We start from the raw sequence: 22,224 nt of genomic DNA on the forward strand, positions 1-22,224 counted from the left end.
CATTTCACGGAAAAGTGACCAGGGAAAAGGCCGTCTCCCCCACAGACAAAGTCAAGATTTTAGCCTGAGGGGGCATTGAGGGAAAAGCCCCAGCTGACCATATAACAGAGCTATGGGGTCAGATCCTAGCTCCATTTAGGTCAATGTTGTTGACCCTGACTGGCAACAGGAATTCAGGCAGGTTTTTCCTCCCACCCCTACCTGAAGCTGCAGGGATTGAATCTGGGAGGCTCTCCATGCAAATCGAGTCTCGACCACTGACCTATAGCACTTCCCCTAAAAATGAAGTCAGATGCTAGCCCTCATGGTGCTGAATAAAGGGATGGTTTAAACAGGGACAAAGCAAGTGGCCTTATACTGAGTCAGACCATCGGGCTTAGCATCAGGGCCAGCGCCGAGGGTAGGCATATTTGGGCACCTGTCGGGGGCCCACAGCCCAGTAGGGTCCCCCTGGACCTGCTCCTGCTCCTTCCCCATTGCAAACGGCTTGTTTACCTGTCCTTCACTCTGGCCCAGACAACGGTGGTGGTGAGGAGGAGGACCAGGAGATACCCACAGCCTCCTCCCTCCCTGGATCTCTGCCTGCCAAGCTAGCAAGGAGGAGGAAGACATGGAGGTGGAATAGCGGCTGGTGACCATGGTGGTGAGAAGGTAGATCCACTGAGGGAGGGGACCCACAGAGAGTGTCTTGCTGAAAGGGCTCCAAAACCCAGAGCTGTCTATATCTATGCAGATTGGCAAGAGCAATCCAGGGTTTCAGATTGGGGGTATTTACAGATAGCATTGTGTCGTTCTGGGGGAATTTTGGGAAACTAAAATAGCAGCTGGGCCTATTAAAATGGCAACTGGTTGAAGCACCAGAAAAAGCTTAATTGCATCGTAAAATTTGGAGAAGTGTGGGGTCTGAGGGATAACTGTGTTCCAATCCACATAGTAGTCTGGGAAGTATGAATGAGATCAGTTTGATTAAAAACACCAGCCAAGCTAAATTCACCCCATCTGTGCTACAAAGCCAATGCAGAATGAGGGCAACCCTTTCCGACAAAGCCAATTCAGAATGAGGGCAACCCTTTCCAACAAAGCCAATTCAGAATGAGGGCAACCCTTTCCGACAAAGCCAATTCAGAATGAGGGCAACTCTTTCTGACAAAGCCAATTCAGAATGAGGGCAACTCTTTCTGACAAAGCCAATTCAGAATGAGGGCAACCCTTTCCGACAAAGCCAATTTGGGAAGGGGGCAACACTTTCCTGCCCTCATTCTGAATGGGAGAACTTTTTTACCCCATTTTGCACCCCTCCCTCTGAATTGCTGCTGAAGCAATATTGGTACAAAACTGTTAAAAAATAAACAAACCCATCCTTGGAATTTCTTTTCCAAAACTCTGAATGACCCGAGACAATTTTGAGTTGGCAGTGAAGATCGATTCAGCCCGGCCTACCGATTTGGACAGTGGCATTGGGTGGAAAAATGGCCCCGGTGGCTCTCAACTTCCACTCGGAGAAGAGGCGGCGACAATACCCCGAGAGCCCAGGACCTGCTACATCGGGCAAAGTTCTTGCCTGCCAAAATTATACTGGCTTAACAATAATGAACGGCCCTCTTGCTGGGTTGCAAAAGGACTGGTCATTGCAAGATAATGTCCAGGATTGCTTTCTCCTCCTTCCTCCTCTTTACTAAACTTCCTTTTGAATGGAGGTGTTTCCCTGTGGATAGGGGTTGACGATAATAGTGGCACGACCATCCCAGCCACCTGCGCGTGCAGCGGGAATTTTCTTTTCGCTCGCCCTCCCCTGCACATAATTAAAGCGGCACTGAGTTAACTGGCAGCATCCGACACAGCGCATTAGACAGGAGAAAGAGAAGGAGGCAGGGAGGTGGTGGTGGGGAATATTAAAAAAAGAAAGAAAAGCGGCAGGCAGGTGAGGCTCAAGACTCGAGGCACGCTCGCAGAAGAAAAGGGGGGGAATCAAAAAAAGAGACGCCCGGCTCCTCTCCTCGGTTTAAAGCGACTCCGCTTCTTACGGAGACGGAGGAGAGGTATTAAAAAGGGGAGAGGGTGGGCGGGTGGTGATGGTGGCAGCGTTTGGTGGGGAAGAAGGAGAGAGAAAAAACACCCAAGACACGCAGTGCTTCCTTATCGCAAGGAGACAGTTGTCAGAAATCACTTTGAGTGACTCGTTTTGTCTCCCCATTTCCTCCCTCCCTTTCCGCCGTCAAGCCGGCCTCAGGACATGGATCAAAGGGAAGGCGCTGAATGCTTGCTGAAACTCCTGATCCCTTCTTGGTAGAGACGCACCCGAGTGGCAGTCAGCTCTCTTCGACATCAAATGAAGAGGAGAGGGAGAGAGAGAGAGAGAGAGAGAGAGAGAGAGGGAGGCAGCAAACACGGAGAGGAAGAGGCGAGAGTGCTCGGTGCCACAGCAGATCCGAGAGGATGGGGGAAGAAACACCGACCACGTCCAGAGCTCAGTGGAACCGGCTCCGTCACCACCGCAAAGCCAGAGGCCTGTTGGATTGGAACAAGGGGCCACCTAGGCTAGCGCCCTGCTTCCTATAGCTCACAATCAGCTGCTTTCAGGAAACAGGGTGCTTGCTGAGACAACAGCCCTCCCTGCCCATCCCCCAGAAAAGGTCTCTGGATAGGGAGTTTATAGGTATATCCTGCTTTCTTTCTTCTTGCAAGGAACCCAAGGGGGGTTACATGGCTCTCCTCTTCTTGGTTTTATCTTCACAACAACCCTGTGAGGTAGGTTTGGGCTGAGAGTCGGGGTGGGCCCCAAAGGCCCCCAGTGAGATTCGTGGCCAAGTGGGGACTAGAACCTTGATCTCTGGAGTCCCAGTCCAATGCTCTAACCACTACACCACATTGTCTTGATAGCTGAAGGTTAAGGTTGATAGGTGAGGGTCAGTCCTCAGCATCTCCAGGCAGAACCAGGAGAGACCCGAGTTCTGCAACCTTGGAGAGCTGCTGCTGCCGGTCAGTGTTGGCAATACTGAGCTAGATGGAGCATGAGTCTGACTTGATAGAAGCCAGCTTTCTGGGTTCTGATTTAAATCAGAACAGAACTATCCAGGTGGAACTGGAGGGCATCAGGGCTGAGGAAGCACGGCTGAAGCCTTCCTCTGTACCACAGTTTCCCCACCTTAGATTGACAGCTGTCAGTTTGGAAAAAAAAAACACCTTTGATTGGTTGACTTGAGTTTTTGCCCCCCACATTGAGATCTTGCTCGCTTTTCTTGCTCCAGATTGACTTAAATATTGCTGGCTTTATTTTTCTCCATGTGTTTTGATGCTAGGAAACTACTTTATTTATTTATTTATTTATTTATTTATTTATTTATTTATTTATTTATTATATTTAGGATACCCTGGAGAAGAGGCTGATGCTAGGGAAAGTGGAAGGCAAAAGGAAGAGGGGCCAACCAAGGGCAAGATGGAGGGATGATATTCTGGAGGTGACAGACTTGACCTTGGGGGAGCTAGGGGTGGCAACGGCCGACAGAAAGCTCTGGCGTGGGCTGGTCCATGAAGTCACGAAGAGTCAGAAGCGACTGAACGAATAAACAACAAAACCTTTTTTCCTGCTTAAGAAACCTAAGGCAGCATATATAATCCTCCTCTTCATTTTATCCTCACAACAACAACCCTGTGAAGTAGGTTGGGCTGAGAGTCTGTGACTGGCCCACAGTCACCCAGTGGGTTTCTACAGCCAAGTGGGGACTAGAACCCGGATCTCCAGACTCCCAGTCCAACACTCTAACCACTACACCACATGATACTTGAGTGTGTGTGTATGTGTGGAGATTCACCCCAAAAGGGGGACATAGATATAAGTAATGATGAGCCAGTTTTGCTAAGGTCTCCTCTAAGGTTATATCCACGCCGCACACTGAAATGGGTTTCATGGTCATTCCTATCCACCCCCAGGGGACCCTGGGAATTGCAGTTTTGTTAGGGGCAGTCTCTGCAAACTACAATCCCCAGAACTCTCTGGTTTTGTTTGTTTGTTTGTTTACTGGGGTGGGAGAAGAAGCAGCCAAAAGCCAGGGCACCCTTGTAGCATACAGCTAAGACACGATCCTGTAAGACTGAACATTTGACTCAAAATGAGGAACAGAGGAAAACGGAGGAGTTGTGATTTGGAGGGGGGGGGGTTCAATTATTATTTTTTGGAAGGGCACCTTACCAATGTGATGGTGACAATAGTGATCCATCCCCCTGTTTTTTCTTATTTTTAGGGACAACCCTCCAACGTGTCAAGAAATTTGGGGTAAAAAATGGTGGCCACCAACCGGTGGCTACTCAGCCAAACGCTGCCCTCTGGCAATCCTGAAATGAAGAGGTGAGTTGGTTTCTTGTTTGTTCATTTCAGAGGTAAGAGGACCCCACAAGCATTTACTGTGCTAAACTTTGGAAGAGGGCCTCCTCCAGCGGAGGTTCGGAGGATGGCAACAGGGCCTTTTCGGTGGTGCCCCCAATTGTAAATCACTTTCCCCAGGGAGGCCCTCTTGGCGCTAACATGGTCATCTTGTAGGCGCCAGGCTTTCAGCGCCCACACGTTTGATAGAATACCACAGGCTCTCTACTGCATCAGTCACACTGCTAATGGCCACCACTGATGGTTTTAAAAGACTGCACAAGAAGTTTAGGAAATTCCCAAACACACATTCCTGTTTGAAAAAGTGTGCACTTCCCCCACCCCTATAAAAACCTATTGAAAAATGCAAACGTTTTAAAAATGTACACTTTTTTTTTAAAAAAAAAACGCACTTAAAACGCAGCTTGCGTTTTCAAAACGCGCGTTTTCAAAATAATAATGCTTTTTAAAAAATGCACATTTTAAACGTTTCGCCTTTGGAGTCTGGAGTTGATGGAGGAAAAAGGGTGTGAAAAAGGCAAACTTTTCTTGTCAAAAAGGCACCCTTTTCCCGTCCAAAGGAACTGAAGAAACAGGCTGACCCGAAATTTGAAGAAAGCTCAGAGAATTCCGGCAGACTCAAGGCTCCGCCCTTTCGCCCTTCTTTAGGTCTTTGCTGTTTCATAGGGAGGCTGATTTTCAGACGGGCCATTGTTTTCAGCTCTTTTAAACTTGTGGAGGTTTTTATCCTGTTGTAAGATGCCTTGTGTTTTCCACCCTATAGGAAAGGTGCCCTAGAAACCCAAATTCTGTCAATGATCATATCGAATCATTTCGCCCTGCTGAAACCCCGTACTGGACTGCTTCCTAACCCCAACGCTGAGAGCTGGAGTGGTGCTGGGTTACACTTCGCCGAGTGAGTCCTGGACCCGGGCGTCTGTCTGTTGCAGCCCAGTGTCTTGGGCTGCTCAATTGTCCCTTTGTCCCTGCAGGCGGGACCCCTTGGGCTGTCTGCCGTCCCACCAGCCGTTAATCGGTCGAGGGATAACGCACACTAGAAGCAGCTCCCTTGAAATCGGAGGGGTGGGGTGGGGGGAGAGAGAAAACCTTGTTTATTTCCCTTTGTCCAATTCCCAGGAGTGGGCCACCATTTCCCCCTACCCCCTCTTTGCTGCTTAACTGAGATTAGATCACGTCGGCCCATTTCTCCAGCCGCCTCCCCGCCGTTCTCTCTCTCTCTCGGCTCCCTGAGTAGCTCATGATCTCCTTTCAGGCCTGTATTGACTGCAATAAGAACCTGCCTCATCTCCTCAACCCGATAAGCTTAAAGACCGGGGCTTATCAGCGCACCGGCTGTCCGCACCTTTGATCAGTTTACTCATTTGCTGACCATGGACCCCGGCAGGGTGTGATCTCCCCCTCCTGTGCCGAAAGAGCCGTTCTCTTGCACGGCGGTGTCTAACAGGGAAACGGGGTGCGGTCTTTCAGGCTGGGGTCAGGCAGCACCCTGGAAGACCCCAGCCCTCTCCTCACAAGCTCTCTTTCCCCATCTCTTCTGCCAGACACATTTCTGGTTCTCCGTTGGCTAGGGTCAAAATGCCCCTCTCTAGGACGGTAAAGAAAAACTGGACCGCTAACACCAACAGCCGTCTCATTCAGTTTTCTCCAACCTGGTGCCCTTCAAATGCCTCCCAAACTGGCATACCAAGGTTACGATCGAAGAGACACGACATGAAAGGAAAAAGGAGGAGGAGGGAGGAGGAAATGAAAGAAAGGCAGAGAAAGGCACTCTCAAGCACCAGTACTTGGTGTCAAACTTCTCATAGGCGTTCTTTCTGGCAGGGAAGGGCAAAGCAAGTTCCCTGCAGCTGGTCCTTCTCTGACAGATGGATGAGGCAAAGTTGGTCCTCCCCACACGTTGACATAATGTTCTTCCTGGAGTCAACTGGGTGCCACCACCCAGTGGCCCTTGGTTTTCTGGCCAGTGGTTGCACCTAATTGCCATCATCCCTCGCTGGGAGTTGTTGTTCAAAACATCTAGAGGGTGCCTGGTTTGAAGCCTTCCGTGGCTCTTCACATGGCAAATGGATCTCTTCACACACCCCTTACTATTTTTTGGATGTCGGGAGAACACCGGTTAAGAGTCATTGTGGTAAAAAGCATCACAGGTCACCAGGACCTAACTAAAGCCCTGCTGGATCAGACCGAGGGTCCATCTAGTCCAGCACACGGTTCACACAGGGACCTACCAGCCGTTGACCAGGGACCGACAAAGCAGGACACGGTGCAACAGCACCCTCCCGCCCATGTTCCCCAGAATACTGCCTCTGTTGCCAGAGGTAGCATTAAGGATAGGCAGATGGGAGGTGTTTGAAGGCATCATTTAGCTGCTTGACACAGGACCAATTCTTGTTCACACGTGCAACGGATGCTCATTCTGCACGAATGAGAAACTTACACAAATCGAGCAGGGATCAAATGGGGGGGGGATTTGTGTATTTCCCCCCAAACGTGTGCAAATTTCCTAGTTTACACAACTTTCCTCCCCAAATCAAAGTGGGCCTGATTCAGACTGTGGAGGGAATTTTTTGCAATTATATTACTTTATATTATTGATTTCATTTCATTTCTAGACCGCCCAACAGCTTTCTGGGCAGTTCACAACAACCCAACTGGGAACTGGGGACAACACGAATGCGAGGATGTGTTTGATAATTTGTCACCCTGACTAGTAGCCCTTGATGGCCTTCTCCTCCTCCAGGAATTTATCCAACCCTCTTTTAAAGCCATCCAAGTTGGTGGGCATCACATCTTGTGGCAGTGAGTTCCATAGTCTAACTATGTGCTGCGTGAAGGTGTCCTTCCTTTGATCTGTCATGGAATCTCCCACCAATCAGCTTCTTTGGTCAGAGGCCTCAGGTGCAAGGCATCATGGGAAACAGAAGTGTTGCTATGTACTGAAAAGATTTGTAGCCCAATTTTCTCATTGGCATTAATGGATTTTTTTTTTAAAAAAAGGTTAATTCCTATGAGGAGGGGCAGCTTAAACTGAGAAAAACTGAGAGCCAGTGTGGTGTAGTGGCTAAAGTGTTGGACTAGGAGTCGGGAGATCCTACCTCACAGGGTTGTTGTTGTGAGGATAACATGGAGGGGAAGAGGATTATGTACACGGCCTTGGGTTCCTTGGAGGGAAAAAGGCGGGATATAAAAGTAATAAATAAATGAATAAAAATAAATATAAACCTCTTCTCTACCGGACACCCAGAGCTCAGTGGACTAGATCTGGGGCCCCGGCAAATATTTCCGGGTCCCTGGCCCAGTAATGCCCACTGATGGTAACCCATTGCCCTAACTTCCCAGTGTTCCCATTCTGGAGCAGACAAGGAACCTGAGTCTTCTTGAGTCTGCTTCCGAACGAGAATGCAAGACATGGGCTTCCCTAGCCCGGTGAATGAAGCAAATCCCCACCCACCCACCCACCCATCCGGGTTTGTCTGGGGTTCGTCAACCCATTGACCCAAAAATCAGCACAGATTGGAATATGCAGCCAACCTTCGGCAGAGGCAGTGAGCCTGGCGGTACCGAGAGAGATGTCTGTGGGCTCCACGTTGGAGACCTGGGTCCTACACCCTTGACAGCTTGTGCCAGGCCTGTGGTCCCCCACCCCCCACCAAAATTAGGTCTTCTGCAATTCCACTTTCTCTCCCCACCCCTCCTGCACCAAACCCCCAGCTTCCCATGGGTTATTGCTGCAGCCTGTCAAAAGCGCATCCGCCTCGGAATTCCAGAGGTCGCCCGGCGTTCCCTGCCGTGGTCCTCGCCTCTCTGGCATTAATTGCTAATCTCTCATTTTCTCTCCCCTCTATCTGGCCTGCCTGTACCCATCTCTCGGGCCCCCTTATTAATCACATCAAGGAGGACAAACGTTCTGCATTGCGATTATCCACAGCCAGCGTCCCCCGGCCAAGTGAGCTCGCATCTCGGTCGCTCTTAAACAGACTGGCACAAACACACACACACATGCACACACGTACACACAGCACATTGGGGAAGGAGCCCAGTGCAACTTCCAAAATATGAGCGCATCATGAGACGGACTTCTTATGGTCTGGCGTGGAAGGCCAAGAAGCTCCCCCCTCGGCGCTGACTCCCCACCTGAAATGGTTTAAAAATTCGGTGTGAGACATCAAGGAGCTAGAAAATAACTCCCTCTCAGAAAGGATATTGTCAAAAGCGTTGCAGAAAGGGGTAAGCAAGGTATTCAAGGAGCTTGGTAAAAAAACACACAACAACCATAAAGCCACTGGTGGGGTTTTGACGTTCGGAAAACAACGCTTCAGAGAGGACCTGATTTGGACGAGGAGGTGCAGGGGACGCTGATCAAGTTTGCAGATGACACAGAATTGGGTGGGATAGCTAACACCCTGGGAGACAGAAACAAACTTCAAAGTGATCTTGATAGGCTGGAGTGCTGGGCTGAAAACAACAGGATAAAATTTAATAGGGATAGATGCCAAGTTCTACATTTAGGAAATAGAAACCAAATGCACAGTTACAAGATGGGGGATACTTGGCTCAGCAATACTACAAGCGAGAAGGATCTTGGAATTGTTGTAGATCACAAGCGGAATATGAGCCAACAGTGCGATATGGCTGCAAGAAAGGCAAATGCTATTTTGGGCTGCATTAATAGAAGTATAGCTTCCAAATCACGTGAGGTCCTGGTTCCTCTCTATTCAGCCCTGTATTGCAAGAGTATTGCATCCAGTTCTGGGCTCCACAATTCAAGAAGGACGCAGACAAGCTGGAGCGTGTTCAGAGGAGGGCAACCAGGATGATCCGGGGTCTGGAAACAAAGCCCTATGAAGAGGGACTGAAAGAACTGGGCATGTTTAGCCTGGAGAAGAGAAGATGGAGGGGAGACATGAGAGCACACCTCAAATACTTAAAAGGTTGTCACACAGAGGAGGGCCAGGATCTCTTCTCGATCCTTCCAGAGTGCAGGACACGGAATAACAAGATCAAGTTACAGGAAGGCTGATTCCAACTGGACATCTGAAAAAACTTCCTGACTGTTAGAGCAGTACGACAATGGAACCAGTGACCTAGGGAGGTTGTGGGCTCTCCCACACTAGAGGCCTTCAAGAGGCAGCTGGACAAGCCTCTGTCGGGGATGCTTTAGGGTGGATTCCTGCACTTAGCAGGAGGTTGGACCCGATGGCCTTGTAGGTCCCTTCCGGCTCTGCTCTTCTATTCTATGACCTGAGATTTAGACAGGGATGGCGTGAGACATTTTCCTGACAGAAGGAAAGAACAAGATGGTGCCTCATTCCGTGTCCGAAAGCTAAGTGGACAAGGTAGTTGAAACTTCCCTCGACCGTGGCAGTGGGACAGCGGCCTCCATCACGACTGAAGCCCGCAGTCTAGCTCAAGGTGTGCAGGGCAAGCCATTTGGCCCCCAGCCACCTCCCAGCACCTGCCGCCTGAGTCAACATCCTCACTCTGCTTAATGGGAGGGCCGGCCCTGGATTTATAAATGATGCGTGTTGTAGAAGAAATGGACACTCACACACACACAGAAAGACAGAGAGTGTTTTTTCTCCTGCTCTCTTAATATTGGAATTTCGGGTCATCCAATGAAATGAATTGGCTGATCAAAATAGAGCATTCCTTCCTAACGTTCAAAATTAACTTACGGAACTCATCGAAACAAGATATGGAGATCGGCTTGGCTGGTTTTGAGAAGGGGGATTAGCCAAATGCACCAGTGCTGGTTCCACGTTTTGGCAGGTGCTTGGGCAAGGCCAAGACTCCATGGGTGACCTCCGTCACTGGGTCTACCTTCTCACCACCATGGCCGTCAGGTGCTCTTCCTCCTCCTCCTCTTCCTCCTCCTTGCTCCCACTGGCTTGCTTGATGGCACAGAGCAAGGATGCCATGGGCTTCTCCTGGTCCTTCACCTGCCACCACCGTTGTCTGGGCCAAAGTGAGAGGGAGGTGACCAAGCAGGTTGCAAGGAGGAAGAGAAGGAAGAGCAATTTTAGGCGGCTTTTCTCAGTGAACCCCTGCAGGGACTGGAGTCCAACCAGGTCAACCCTTCACACAACCCTGAAATACCCAGAGGTGGCAGCGTGATGTATCAATGCACCACATGGGTTAGATTTTAGCGCTTGCTGGGTTGGACGTATATTTGTTATCACGGCCACAAGTGGGTGTGTTTTCCTCCCCTGGATTCGCCTGTGTTCACACCTGTGTTCGAAATATGTGCCTGTTTCCCAAATGCATTCACTTTTGATCGCAAGAATGGAAGCAGGCGGACTTCGGCTGTGGACGGACTCTGGGAGGTTCAAATTGCGAAAATCAAAACCAAACCGAAATCTATCGCTCTGTTGTCGGCCCGCAGAACAACCCCCTGGAATCGAGGCTGTGGCGCGGATTGTGGGGAAAGAGAGGGCAGGAAGGGAGGCTGTCTCACCGGAAGGCGTTAGCAAAATGGAATTGCTCCGACTTAGTTCAGCAGGAGAGCCAAGTCTATCATGGTAGCCGTGGCGCCATTAGGGTAGGAACTTTGGGCAGATGTGCAAGGCCCCGCTCAGGAAGAAGAGGAGGAGGGTCCCCAAACTTGGCAGGGGCAACACCTCCCATTTGGAGGTAAGAGAAGTAAAACACAACACCATTGAAAGAGCTCTCCCCCCCGCCACCCCGTAAAGCCATTCCGTCCAGGGTATAAAATCACCTAAACGGACAGTAGAGAAAGACAGTATTTGCAATGTTCATGATGTTTCTGATTTGAAACAAGAAAGGTCTTTTTAAAAGGGGGATACCAGTTACAGAAACACCTGCATGACCCCCCTCTTCTGTCCTCCCCCACCGGTTGAAATCCTGGGAGCCCAAACTAGGAAAATAAACTTCTCTCTCTTTTCACATGAGAAAGAAAAAGTAACGCTTCTCCCTCTCTCTCTCTCTCTCTCTCTTTTTCCCACTCCCTGGTAGCGAAGGCTTCTAACTGACAGGAGCAGATGTCTCATGAGGGGGGTTGCAGCCTGGGCGCAAAGAACGAAAGAAAAGTTTACGGGAAAGAAATACCAGCTTTGTGGGATTTTGTAGGTTAAAAGTTTACAGAGTGAGAGCTCTATGTGATACTATGCTTTTGGGGCATGCCAGGGGATCTTAGCAAAGCTTCTGGTGGGGTGCAGGGCACAGAGAGGAAAACAAATTAGACTCTCTTCTTTGCCTTGTGGAACTGGGAAATCCCCCCTTTCCTCCTCCTCCTCCTCCTCCTCCTCCTCCTCCTCTTCTTCTTCTTCTTCTTCTTCTTCTTCTTCTTCTTCTTCTTCTTCTTCTTCTTCTTCTTCGAATCATAGAATCATAGAATAGCAGAGTTGGAAGGGGCCTACAAGGCCATCGAGTTCAGCCCCCTGCTCAATGCAGGAATCCACCCTAAAGCATCCCTGACAGATGGTGTTCTTCTTCTTCTTCTTCTTCTCATGTGTGAATTTGTGCTCTATGAAAAACAGTGAGATTTCAGGGCGGAGGCTACACCTGGCTTCTCCCAAGAGATTTCGACACCTAAAAATGCGCCATGCAGTCGAAGCTGGAGGAGACGGTTAGAGTCTGTGGGGACGTCCATCTTCGGCTTGAGAGTCATACAGCCTGCAGTGAGAGTTTATAAATTATCTATTACTGCAGGCCGTGTGAGTTCCAAGCTGAAGATGGATGCCTTCACAGAATCTAACCAACTCCTCCAGCTCTTGGGGGCTGATTTTTTGTGGTAGGTGGAGCCAAGGAAAAAGTAGGTGTGACTAAAAATGCAAAACAACAAAACAAACACCCACAAACCTGAACATATTTTAGCTGAAAGCTTTTACTGACACTAGCTAAGCCTTTGGAGAGACATCTCAACTTCTAGAATGGGAGGAAAAGAACTGCACAAAAGATAAGAAACTATAAAATGGTTATCATTATATTTCTTATTATTGTGACCGCTATCATTATTCATTTCATTTCGATACCCACGCCCAACAACAACTGAAGCTCTCTGGGCGGTTCACAAAATCGCAAACTGCAAAGAGAACGCACAGTCTGAAATTTTTAACAGACAAAACGTAACACAACTTAAACAGCTAAAGCCTTGTCAATAAGATACTAGACCTGATAAAGATGCCTGACACAAATTCATATGTCGTCAAATGCATAGAAGTAGAGGACAGGGTTAACCTGGTGCTGAAATGATGACAATCTTGGTGCCAGGTGGGTCTCAAGATAGATTGTTCTATAATTGAGGGGGGTCACTCCTAAGAAGGCATCCTCCCTTGTTGCCCAGTGGGCGGGGCTTGGGCACAGGGTATGGTCACTTGGGAAGATTGGGAACCCCAGACAGCCAGTTATGTCCCCCTGCCCTAACATTATGCATACATTATGGGTGGCATGATATATACCTCTGTTGCGGAGTCGTTAACGGGTGCTCCATCACCCAATGCATAGCATCAGTGTCAGAGAGCAGTTATGTTTGCTCATTTTTTACGCAGACAGCTTCTGTCTTCTCTCTCTCTCTCCTTTCTCTCTTTTGTCCATGTGTATAATAAGCATTTAAAATGAAGTCTTGCCAGACCAAGGGAGGGGGAGGGGAGAGATTTTGCAAGGAGGGAGAGTAGCAGGAGGGGGGGAGTGTTAAATAGCAAAGAATTAGAAAAAAAAACCCTCGATCAGATGCAAATCACTAGTGGAAAGAAAATTATGTGCAATTACTCAAGAAAAACTGGGCAGCTCTGCCCACCCTAGCCAACAAGATCTCATTAATAAGCAGAAAATAAGATTGAAATGGTGTGTAAAAGAGCTGGAAAAATGAATTTGAATGCCGCATTTGTCCACAATTACCCCCTCGTTCACACATATTTTATTGCAATTTTTTTATTATTCTTAATCTTTCCATCCCTCAAAGCAGATTGGGAACATCCTGGCATTACGGTTGCACAGGGAGAAGCATTACAGCTTTCCTTTTTTCCCCTCCTGAAAGGGAGACCCTGCCCACGCTCAAATTTGCAAGGGCCAAGCTAGCGAGGATCAGAATTCATTGCTCTGGCTTATCGCTGTGTAGGAACAAGTTCTTTTCAAAAAATTCCCGACCTTCAGAGGCGCGGCAAGAGCGGTTGGTGTGCCGTGCCTTTCCCCCCCCCCCTCTCTCTCCATCCTCTCCATAGAAAGGAACACAGAAATGCCCAATGCTGCATTATACGGGGTCAGACCTTGGTCTATCCAGTCCAGTGGTGTTGACACTGACAGGAGTTCTGATTTCTACAGATCTCACCAGCGGACCAGATTTTCTCAAGTCTCATGGATTCCGCAGACTTGCAGACCATTTTTATTTTACCTTCTCGAATTTTACGCAAATGTCATTGCAGAGAAATCCATAAAAACAAAAAAAGTCAGCTGAAAATGAAGGTTCTCCCCCCTAGGCTGAAGCATGAAAATGTACATGGGGGTGGGATTTATGCATTTTTTTGGGGGGGGGTATGCATTTGCAGAAGTGTGCATTAGTGGAATCTGTTTTCCCCCCTAGTTTCCCAAGTTTGCACAACGGCATTTTTTTGCCAATTCACAACTTGCAAATTGGCGCAAATGCATAGTTGTGGAAACTCGGGAAATTAGTGGGGAGGAAAATGGATTTCATCACTGAGCAGGTGCCAGAATGAAAGGGACTCAATAACCTGCGAAATGCAGATTAATGGATTTTACAGAATCCGTAGATCCCTATCTGTGACCTTCTGGGAGCTCAGAGATTCAGTCCCTGGTATCTCCAGGTAGGTAAGGTAAGGAGCAATAGTTCAATGATCATAGAATTGTAGAGTTGGAAGGGGCCTAAAAGGCCATTGAGTCCAACCCCCTGTTCAATGCCGGAATCCACCCTAAAGCATCCCTGACAGATGGTTGTCCAGCTGCCTCTTGAAGGCCTCTAATGTAGGAGAGCGCACAACCTCCCTAGGTAACTGGTTCCATTATCATACTGCTCTAACAGTCAGGACGTTTTTCCTGATGTCCAGCCAGAACCTGGCTTCCTGTCACTTGAGCCCGTTATTCCGTGTCCTGCACTTTGGGAGGATCAAGAAGAGATCCTGGCCCTCCTCTGTGGGACAACGTTTTAAGTCTTTGAAGAGTGCTATCATGTCTCCCCTCAATCTTCTCTTCTCCAGGCTAAACATGCCCAGTTGTTTCAGTCTCTCCTCATAGGGCTTTGTTTCCAGACCCCTGATCATCCTGGTTGCCCTCCTCTGAACACGCTCCAGCTTGTCTGTGTCCTTCTTGAAGTGTGGTGCCCAGAACTGGGCTCCACACTTCAAGAAGGACACAGAGAATATTGCAAAGGTGTCAGAAAAGAATCTTGTCTGAAGTCCTGGAGAGCTGCTGCCAGCCAGGGTTGGTGGAGTCAGCAGTGGAGGGGGATGGACTAGCATGCACCAAAAGCACCCCTCCTTCCATGGGCTTTTTCAAGTCTCCCTCCATCTCAATCTGGCATCCCTGATAATTCCTGCATTGTTACTGGGATGCCTTCAACTAATGTGGATGGTATCTCCTCCTTCATTTGTGGTCCTCAAAACTTCACCGTTGTTTAGAATTGCCAAGATACATAAATCGGTAAAAACCAAACCAAACCAACGAACTCCATGCAATTAATCAAAACAATCAAAACATTAAAAAAAGAACCTTAAGTCAATCAACTTGATGTCCTCCAAGACCCTGCCTCCATTGCTGGCGTCACACCTTTGATCGCTCCATCAATGACACACTGGGAAAGTGTGTTGCAGAAATGGACAACTGGTGTGCCCAGGCCCAGATCCAGGTCTCTGTTACAAATTACACAGAAGACTAGCCTAACAGCAGCATAAAGGACCGTGTCTCTCTCTCTATGCATTGTTGGAAGACATCCTTTCTCCAGAAAGTGCTATTACTAGCATGATTGCTAATCCGCTGGTATTTGTCCACGGTAACCAAAAAAAATGACTCAGCTGAGTCTGACAATGCTTGACCTTCCCAGTTCGATCCTTGTCCCTCCCCACACAATTCTGTACTGGCTCCATCTGAGATCCAGGAACAAGAACAGAGAAAGAGCCTTTGAAGGCACACAAAACTCCGATTTATTTAGCTCAGTGCCTTTCCTGCCACACTCATAGGTAGCCCAGAGTAGGCAGAACCAGTTGGTATTAAATGATTTCTTTTCAGGGTTTACACCCCACTTTTTTGGCGAAACGCAAATTCAAAACAACATGTGAAAACTTTGCTACAAACCACAGAGGACGGTCGGCTGTTAAATCCAAAGATCGGTGGCAAATCTGAAACACAACAGCACCGGCAAGCAAACGGATAACTCAACCAAGTTTCACCAAAGGCCCTGAAGGAACAAGACGGCAACTGCGTAGGAGCCAAGTGGACATCTGGGTTTCAAAGACATGGGGCCCGCTTCTTCTGACAAGGATATATGGAACAGGACTCACATTGAGGATCTCAGAAAAAGGGAAGGATCTTAGTTTAAGATCTTCGTTACCCTTGAAGAGCGGAAACCCTCAAGGATCTTCAGTTTGGCACGCCAACAAGTCAACAGATCTGAAACTGGCTGAATTTTGGAGGGGTTCAACCCGTTTCAGGCCGGTGAGATTACCATCGTGCCCAACCAAGGACCCCTGAGAAGTGTTGCTTTTCAAAGGGGGGGTGAGGAACTTGATGATTTCAAGTTTCAAAGGGGGGGGGCAAGTTCTTGATGATTTGCTGACAGATTGCCAGGTCACAGAAGATGGCAGAACACGGCGAAGAGCCTACCTGTGGAGAGAGGCCATTGCTGACCGGGTTCATGTGATTCGCCGGAGCTGCGGGGTTCATGAAGCTGTCGGAATAGCTGGAGAAACCGTGCCGGGCGCCGTAGGCTGAGCTGGAGTCTGCTGCCGCTGCCAAGCCCCCCTGATGCATGGTGGAGGGCGGGAGAGGTTGGGGTCTGTGCACAGTGCTGCCCCCATCTGTGGGAGAAGAAGAGCCAGTTAGAAAAGGTCGCCGTCACCACCCAGACGTCACCCTGTTCCAGCGGAGGAGAGCTACAATGGGGTGGGAAATCGAAGACGTCAACTTCTCCTGCGTCCCAAAGCCCCGTTTCCCGAAGCCCTATGCGCCAATAGAAACTGCGTGCACGTATTGACTCGTTTCAGATGTGGTTACAACATGCTCGCAAAACTGCACTCATTGGGCAATGCTGGGTGCAAAAATGCATAGAAATGTTTGCACGGAGTTAAAAAAAAAAAGTTCCTAAGAAAATGTGGAAGTGGAACAAATTGGAAGAAGTGAGAAACTGGGGAAAAGTGAAATCGACAGATTCAAGCGTGTGTGTGTGTGTGGTCTGTTTATATGTGTGTAGATATACTGTTTTTATATGATGCATAGTAATATTTTTAAAAGGGGTTTGATCATTGTAACCCGCCCAGAGAGCTTTGGCCATTGGAGGGTATAGAAATATAATAAAAGAAATGAAAAGAATCCCTAAGAATATTATAGGCAACCCTCCCCAAATTACCCCCCCCATATAATCCTTACTAATATTAGAATATACACCACTCCTTAGTAATATTTTAGGGTTGTTTCCAATACTAGAATCATAGAATCATAGAGTTGGAAGGGGCCTATAAGGCCATCGAGTCCAACCCCCTGCTCAGTGCAGGAATCCACCTTAAAGCATCCCTGACAGATGGCTGTCCAGCTGCCTTTTGAAGGCCTCTATTGTGGGAGAGCCCACAACCTCCCTAGGTCACGGGTTCAATTCTCATACCGCTCTAACCGTCAGGAAGTTTTTCCTGATGTCCAGCCAAAATCTGGCTTCCCATCACTTGAGCCCGTTATTCTGTGTCCTGCACTCTGGGATGATCGAGACTAGTCTAACTTAAGTCCCATTCATTTCAATGGGCCTACTCTAGGTAGGACTAAGCTGTTGACCAACCTTCCCTAAGCCCTCAAAATGTGTCAGGCTACCACTCCAATAATGCCCCGGCTCCCAGTCCATCACACCCGGAGGGCAGGAGGCTGGAGAACACTGCTCCAGCCAAGCACATCCTCCCATACAGCCATTCAAACCCAGAGCGTTCACCTTGGGAAAGAGCAGCGGTGGGATAGGTCGAATCTGGCAGCTGGTAGGGAGGCAGAGTCGGCATCCCAGTGGGCGGGAAGCCCCCTGGCAACAGGTGATTAAAAGCCGCCAGCTGATTGGCTCCCGCCTGCTTGCGCCATCGTGCTCTTCGGTTGCTGAACCATACCTAGGAGAAGGAAGGAAGAGGGGAGTTATGGGTAGGTTAGCTTACAGAAAGGCAGGCAAGGGTAGACATGGCAAAGGTGTACAAAACGTTGCATGGCGTGCAGAACGTGGACAGGGAGACATTTCACCCCATCGCTCAGAATACTGGAACCCAACGGGGTCATTATTCCATGAAGCTGATTGATGGGAGATTCAGGACAGATCAAAGGAAGGGCTTCTTCACACAGCGCAGAGTTAAACTATGGAACTCGCTTCCACAAGATATTGTAATGGCCACCAGTTTGGATGGCTTTAAAAGAGGGTTGGACCAATTCCTGGAAGAGAAGGCTATCAATGGCTACTAGTCCTGATGGCAAACTTGCCCTGGTGCAGTCAAATTTCTATAGGCTATTTCAGCTTTCTTCAGTTGGGTGTCCTTCAGAAGTGTTGGACTACAGTTCCTATCAGTTGGACCACAACCCCCTATCAGATGTGTTGGACTGCAACTCCCATCCGTAGTGGCTAGAGTGTTGGACTGGGAGTCGGGAGATCTGGGTTCTAGTCCCTACTTGGCCATGGATGTTCATCGGGTGACTTTGGGCCAGTCACAGACCCTCAGCATGACCTACCTCACAGGGTTATAGTTGTGAGGATAAAATGGAGAGGAGGATTATGTATGCTGCCAGTTGTGATAAGGAAGCAGCAGCAGACCAACACGTATGAAGGGAATCTCATTGGGGAAGCCTGGCTATTGGACAGGCATGGTGTGAGACAGAAATGGCCACCAGGTGGCATTGCTGGATGAACAATTGCTGTTTTATGGGCCACATTTAGCCCACAACCTGGGAGTTGCTGACTACTGGCCTAATCTTACCACCTGACAATTCAATTGGATGATGGATGGAGTGGACGCTGGCCAATCAATGCCACCTTTGAAAGTGGACATTTCTGTCTTGCAATGCGTGGTTGTGGCATGGACAACATTGCCTTTAAACAGGGGCGTTGAAGCTCTTTCAACCTAAGGTCCAAATTCCAAGAGAAGGTCTCAGGGGTGGGGTGGGCAGATTCCAGTCATGGGCAGGACAGAAGGCAAAAGTAGGCAGAGCCAAACTACCCAAACTACCAGACATTTAACTCAAAAGCTCCTTATTGCCAGTAACCAAGCGTTCAGAGAGGCACTTCAACCTATTGGAATGGAGAAAATCTGCACAAAAGCCATTGAGACATCAAATGATCCGTAGTTGTAGGAAAGTGGGTGGGGTCAGGGAAAATGGGCGTGGCCATTTGGGGAGCCCTGAAGTGCTGGAATGACACCCTGGGAGGGCTGCGCTTGGCCCACAGAGCTTGGATCCTGCAGTCGTGCCTTAAAAGATTGGCTAGTATCTGTCTACATATTCTCTCCATCTTTTCTCTCTTTAAATCTCGGCATGCCTTCGTCTGAACCGATTGAGCTGCACGCCGTCACCCGGTTTCAATCTACGATTCCCCCCCCCCCTGATATTCTTTTTCCTTTTAATCCCCAAACGCTCGGGACCGATTCTGGTTTGAGAAAGGACGGGGTGCGGATGCTGGCGGTGGAAGGTTGGCTGAGAAATACCGGACTAAGCTTTTGAGATGGTTGAAAACACAGCTGCTGTGTTCTGTGGGACCTAAAGGCCTAAGAGACATGATTAAATTTCACAGCGATGGAGTTGGGCGGGGGGGGGGGGGCGGGGAATGAAATTGAACAAAAAATCAAGGGTTGGAGGGGGGAAATCCAGTTGAGTTGACGAGTCCAGTGTGGCGGAGGCGATTGGGCTAATAAATGAGTATCCAATCGTGTTTAGACAAAGGGAGGAAAGGAAGTTGCAAAGCATAGTATAGGTGGATTCAGGGTGAATTTTTCTTTCTTCAATGATCCCTTGGTTCTTCGCTTTGTGGTGAGAACTCTTTTCGACTTTCTATCCTCACTCGCTCATACCAGGAAGTCAACCGTCGGGGGTGTATGGGAATTGCATCCCAGTTCCCAAATCAGCCGAAATTGTCCCATTCACATCCCACTGAATTCAAACACAAGCAAGAATGCAATACTTCAGAATTTGCATTTGTGTTCCCCTGCAAATCTGCATTTTTACATCTAACCCAGTGTTCTGTCTCCAATGGTGGTCCGTGTGGGGGGGACGACTCCAAGAAACATGCAGGGCTAATATGACCCACAATGCACTTGGCCTTCGGCTCGTCTCCACCTCATGGGCTCGAACCACAGAGGCTCCGTCTGGCCTCCTACGACTACAAACAGTTTCGGAGACCCGTTTCCTGTGAAATTATCTCATTTTTAAAAAAAATTAAATGCCCCCCCCAATCCTCAAATCTTTCTCCATCACGTGCGCATTCAGAGACCCAGTGGGACATTTTGAGAGACAGACGGAGAAGTCGGGTCTCTCATTTGCAACTCCTGGGGTGTGCGTCCCTCTCTCCTTACAAGTGTGCACACACAACAGACGATCCGAAAACACATCCCAGCAAGTCACGCGGGTGACATTTCCCTTTCGTCTGTTCTTTGAAAGGTGGCTGAACACCCACACACCCACACACCCACACCCACACACACCCCCTCTCCCTCTCCCTCTCCCTCCTTTTTTTATGCTTATAAATCATTTTATTGGCGATTAAAAAATACAGGAATGAGCATCAAGAGGGTAATGCAAGCCCTACTTCAAAGAGAACCTGTTTTCACTCCACCACAGTTAAGGTTTTATCAGCCACTAAAAGATTCTCCTGCCGGGAGATCCGGTTACTATAGTCCCAGAGTGACGGCCAATTGCTTCAGATAGGGGTGGAGGGCGCTACACAGCAAGAAAGCAGCCTCAAGACTGTGATGTACCCCTGCCCCATAGAAACACTCCCCTTTCTGGGTTAATGCTGCCCCATAATGCAGCTGAAGAGGAGGAGCAAACCCATGCAGCTCTTGTGTATGGGCCCTTGGTGGGTGCCCCATCATGCTGACTCTTGACACTGGCCTAATTAGCCTAAGTCTGCCTACCTGAGCTGCTATTTTGCACCTAGTTCCGTTGGTGGACCTCAGGGTTCTAATAATAATGATTGCAAAATATCCCACAAGACAAAAGAAACCCTATCCCTAGTATAATCCAAGCCCTAGGAACCCATGGCTGCCTCAGTTTCATGGCCAAACCGCTCCTAACATCCAGTGGTTTCTCCTAATGTTCGACCCAAATCTATCTCTCTTTAACTTCAGTTCTGCCCTCTGCGAAGGCAGCGGAGAAAAAGTCTTCGTACGCTTTGGCTTAGCAGCCCTTCTGCTGGCATTTGAAGAAACACGCTCGAATCCATGACAGGAAAGATGCGTCCATTTTAAAAAGGTGTGCAATTGACATCCAGGAAAAGATGCGTACGTTTTCATGGGGAGAACAAAATAAATGAAATTCAGATGTACGTCGGAAATAGTTTCAAGGGTTCAGAAAACAGGAGAGCTTTTGCTGATTCACACACCCCTCCCAGTTACTCCCACCTTTAATTCTCCCCTCTCCCTCCGCTTCTGTTTCTGCCATCTGCCAAGGAAAGAACAGATGGGAAAGTCCTCAGCTGAGCGGACGTAAATCATTAGGCGAAGAAACTTTCTTACAAAAACACGGCCCGTGCGTCGGACCAGAAAACCCATCAGCCGAGTCGGGCTGCCAGCGCTCCCTGGCAAAGGTTCCGTCTTCCCAAAGCCCATCTCTGGAACGGTAAAAAGAAAGCCGAGGTGAAAGGAAGTTTTAAAGAATAAGAGAGGGCCTGTTCAGCCGTCTTGCTAAACCACGGTTAGGCCGCTAAGCCTTTTGCAGCAAATGGTTAGTGAGCGTGTTTAAACCGTGGTTAGCTAGCCACCATGTTTAGCTAAGCCATCATGTTTAGCTCAAAACACTTAACCATTGTGGCTTAATGTGTCATTTGAACAGGGTCAGAATGTTCTTGCTGGATCTAACCTCGCATTCTGTTTCCGATGAAGGCCGATGAAATTCGCAAGCGGGGTGCTGAGGGGACAGACGTCACCTGTTAATTGATTTGATTTGTACCCCATCTTTCAATGAAGAAAAATGGCAAGGTATAAAACCACTCATCATAGGGAAGTTAAACAGGACTATGTATGTATTGTTAATATTTGGGCTCACTGCAGACTCCAGACGCCATCGCTGTATAGTCTTATCTAGGGCTGGGTCAACGTTCCCCTCTAGCTCCAGCCAAATTTCCCCCTGGGTTCTGCCTCTTCCTAGATTAGTTATATGGGGTGATGCCAGCCAACAGAGGTCACATGGCAAGTGAGAATCGCTGAATCATAGAATAGTTGAGTGGGAAGGGGAACACAAGGATCATCTCGATCCTCCCAGAGTGCAGGACACGGAATAACGGGCTCCAGTTACAGGAAGCCAGATTCCAGCTGGACATCAGGAAAAACTTCCTGACTGTTAGAGCAGTACGACAATGGAACCAGTTACAAAGGGAGGTGGTGGGCTCTCCCACACTAGAGGCCTTCCAGAGGCAGCTGGACAACCATCTGTCAGGGATGCTTTAGGGTGGATTCCTGCACTGAGCAGGGGGTTGGACTCGATGGCCTTGTAGG

At 48.7% G+C, this 22,224-nt stretch overlaps 1 protein-coding gene across 4 annotated transcripts in view; it reads right to left on the reverse strand.

The window, feature by feature from the left end:
• The window catches only part of PAX7 (paired box 7), a 137,159-nt gene that overhangs the window by 31,559 nt on the left and 83,376 nt on the right, over positions 1-22,224 (reverse strand). For all 4 annotated transcript variants that reach the window (XM_063145483.1, XM_063145481.1, XM_063145482.1 and 1 more), the window contains exons 6-7: positions 17,481-17,646; positions 16,172-16,365 (exon numbers count right to left, since the gene is read on the reverse strand). In XM_063145483.1, the coding sequence (XP_063001553.1) occupies positions 16,172-16,365; positions 17,481-17,646 (360 nt within the window). The remainder of the gene's footprint in view (positions 1-16,171; positions 16,366-17,480; positions 17,647-22,224) is intronic.

The sequence above is a fragment of the Elgaria multicarinata genome, chromosome 20 (assembly GCF_023053635.1).
Source record: "Elgaria multicarinata webbii isolate HBS135686 ecotype San Diego chromosome 20, rElgMul1.1.pri, whole genome shotgun sequence".
Lineage (NCBI taxonomy): Eukaryota > Metazoa > Chordata > Lepidosauria > Squamata > Anguidae > Elgaria > Elgaria multicarinata.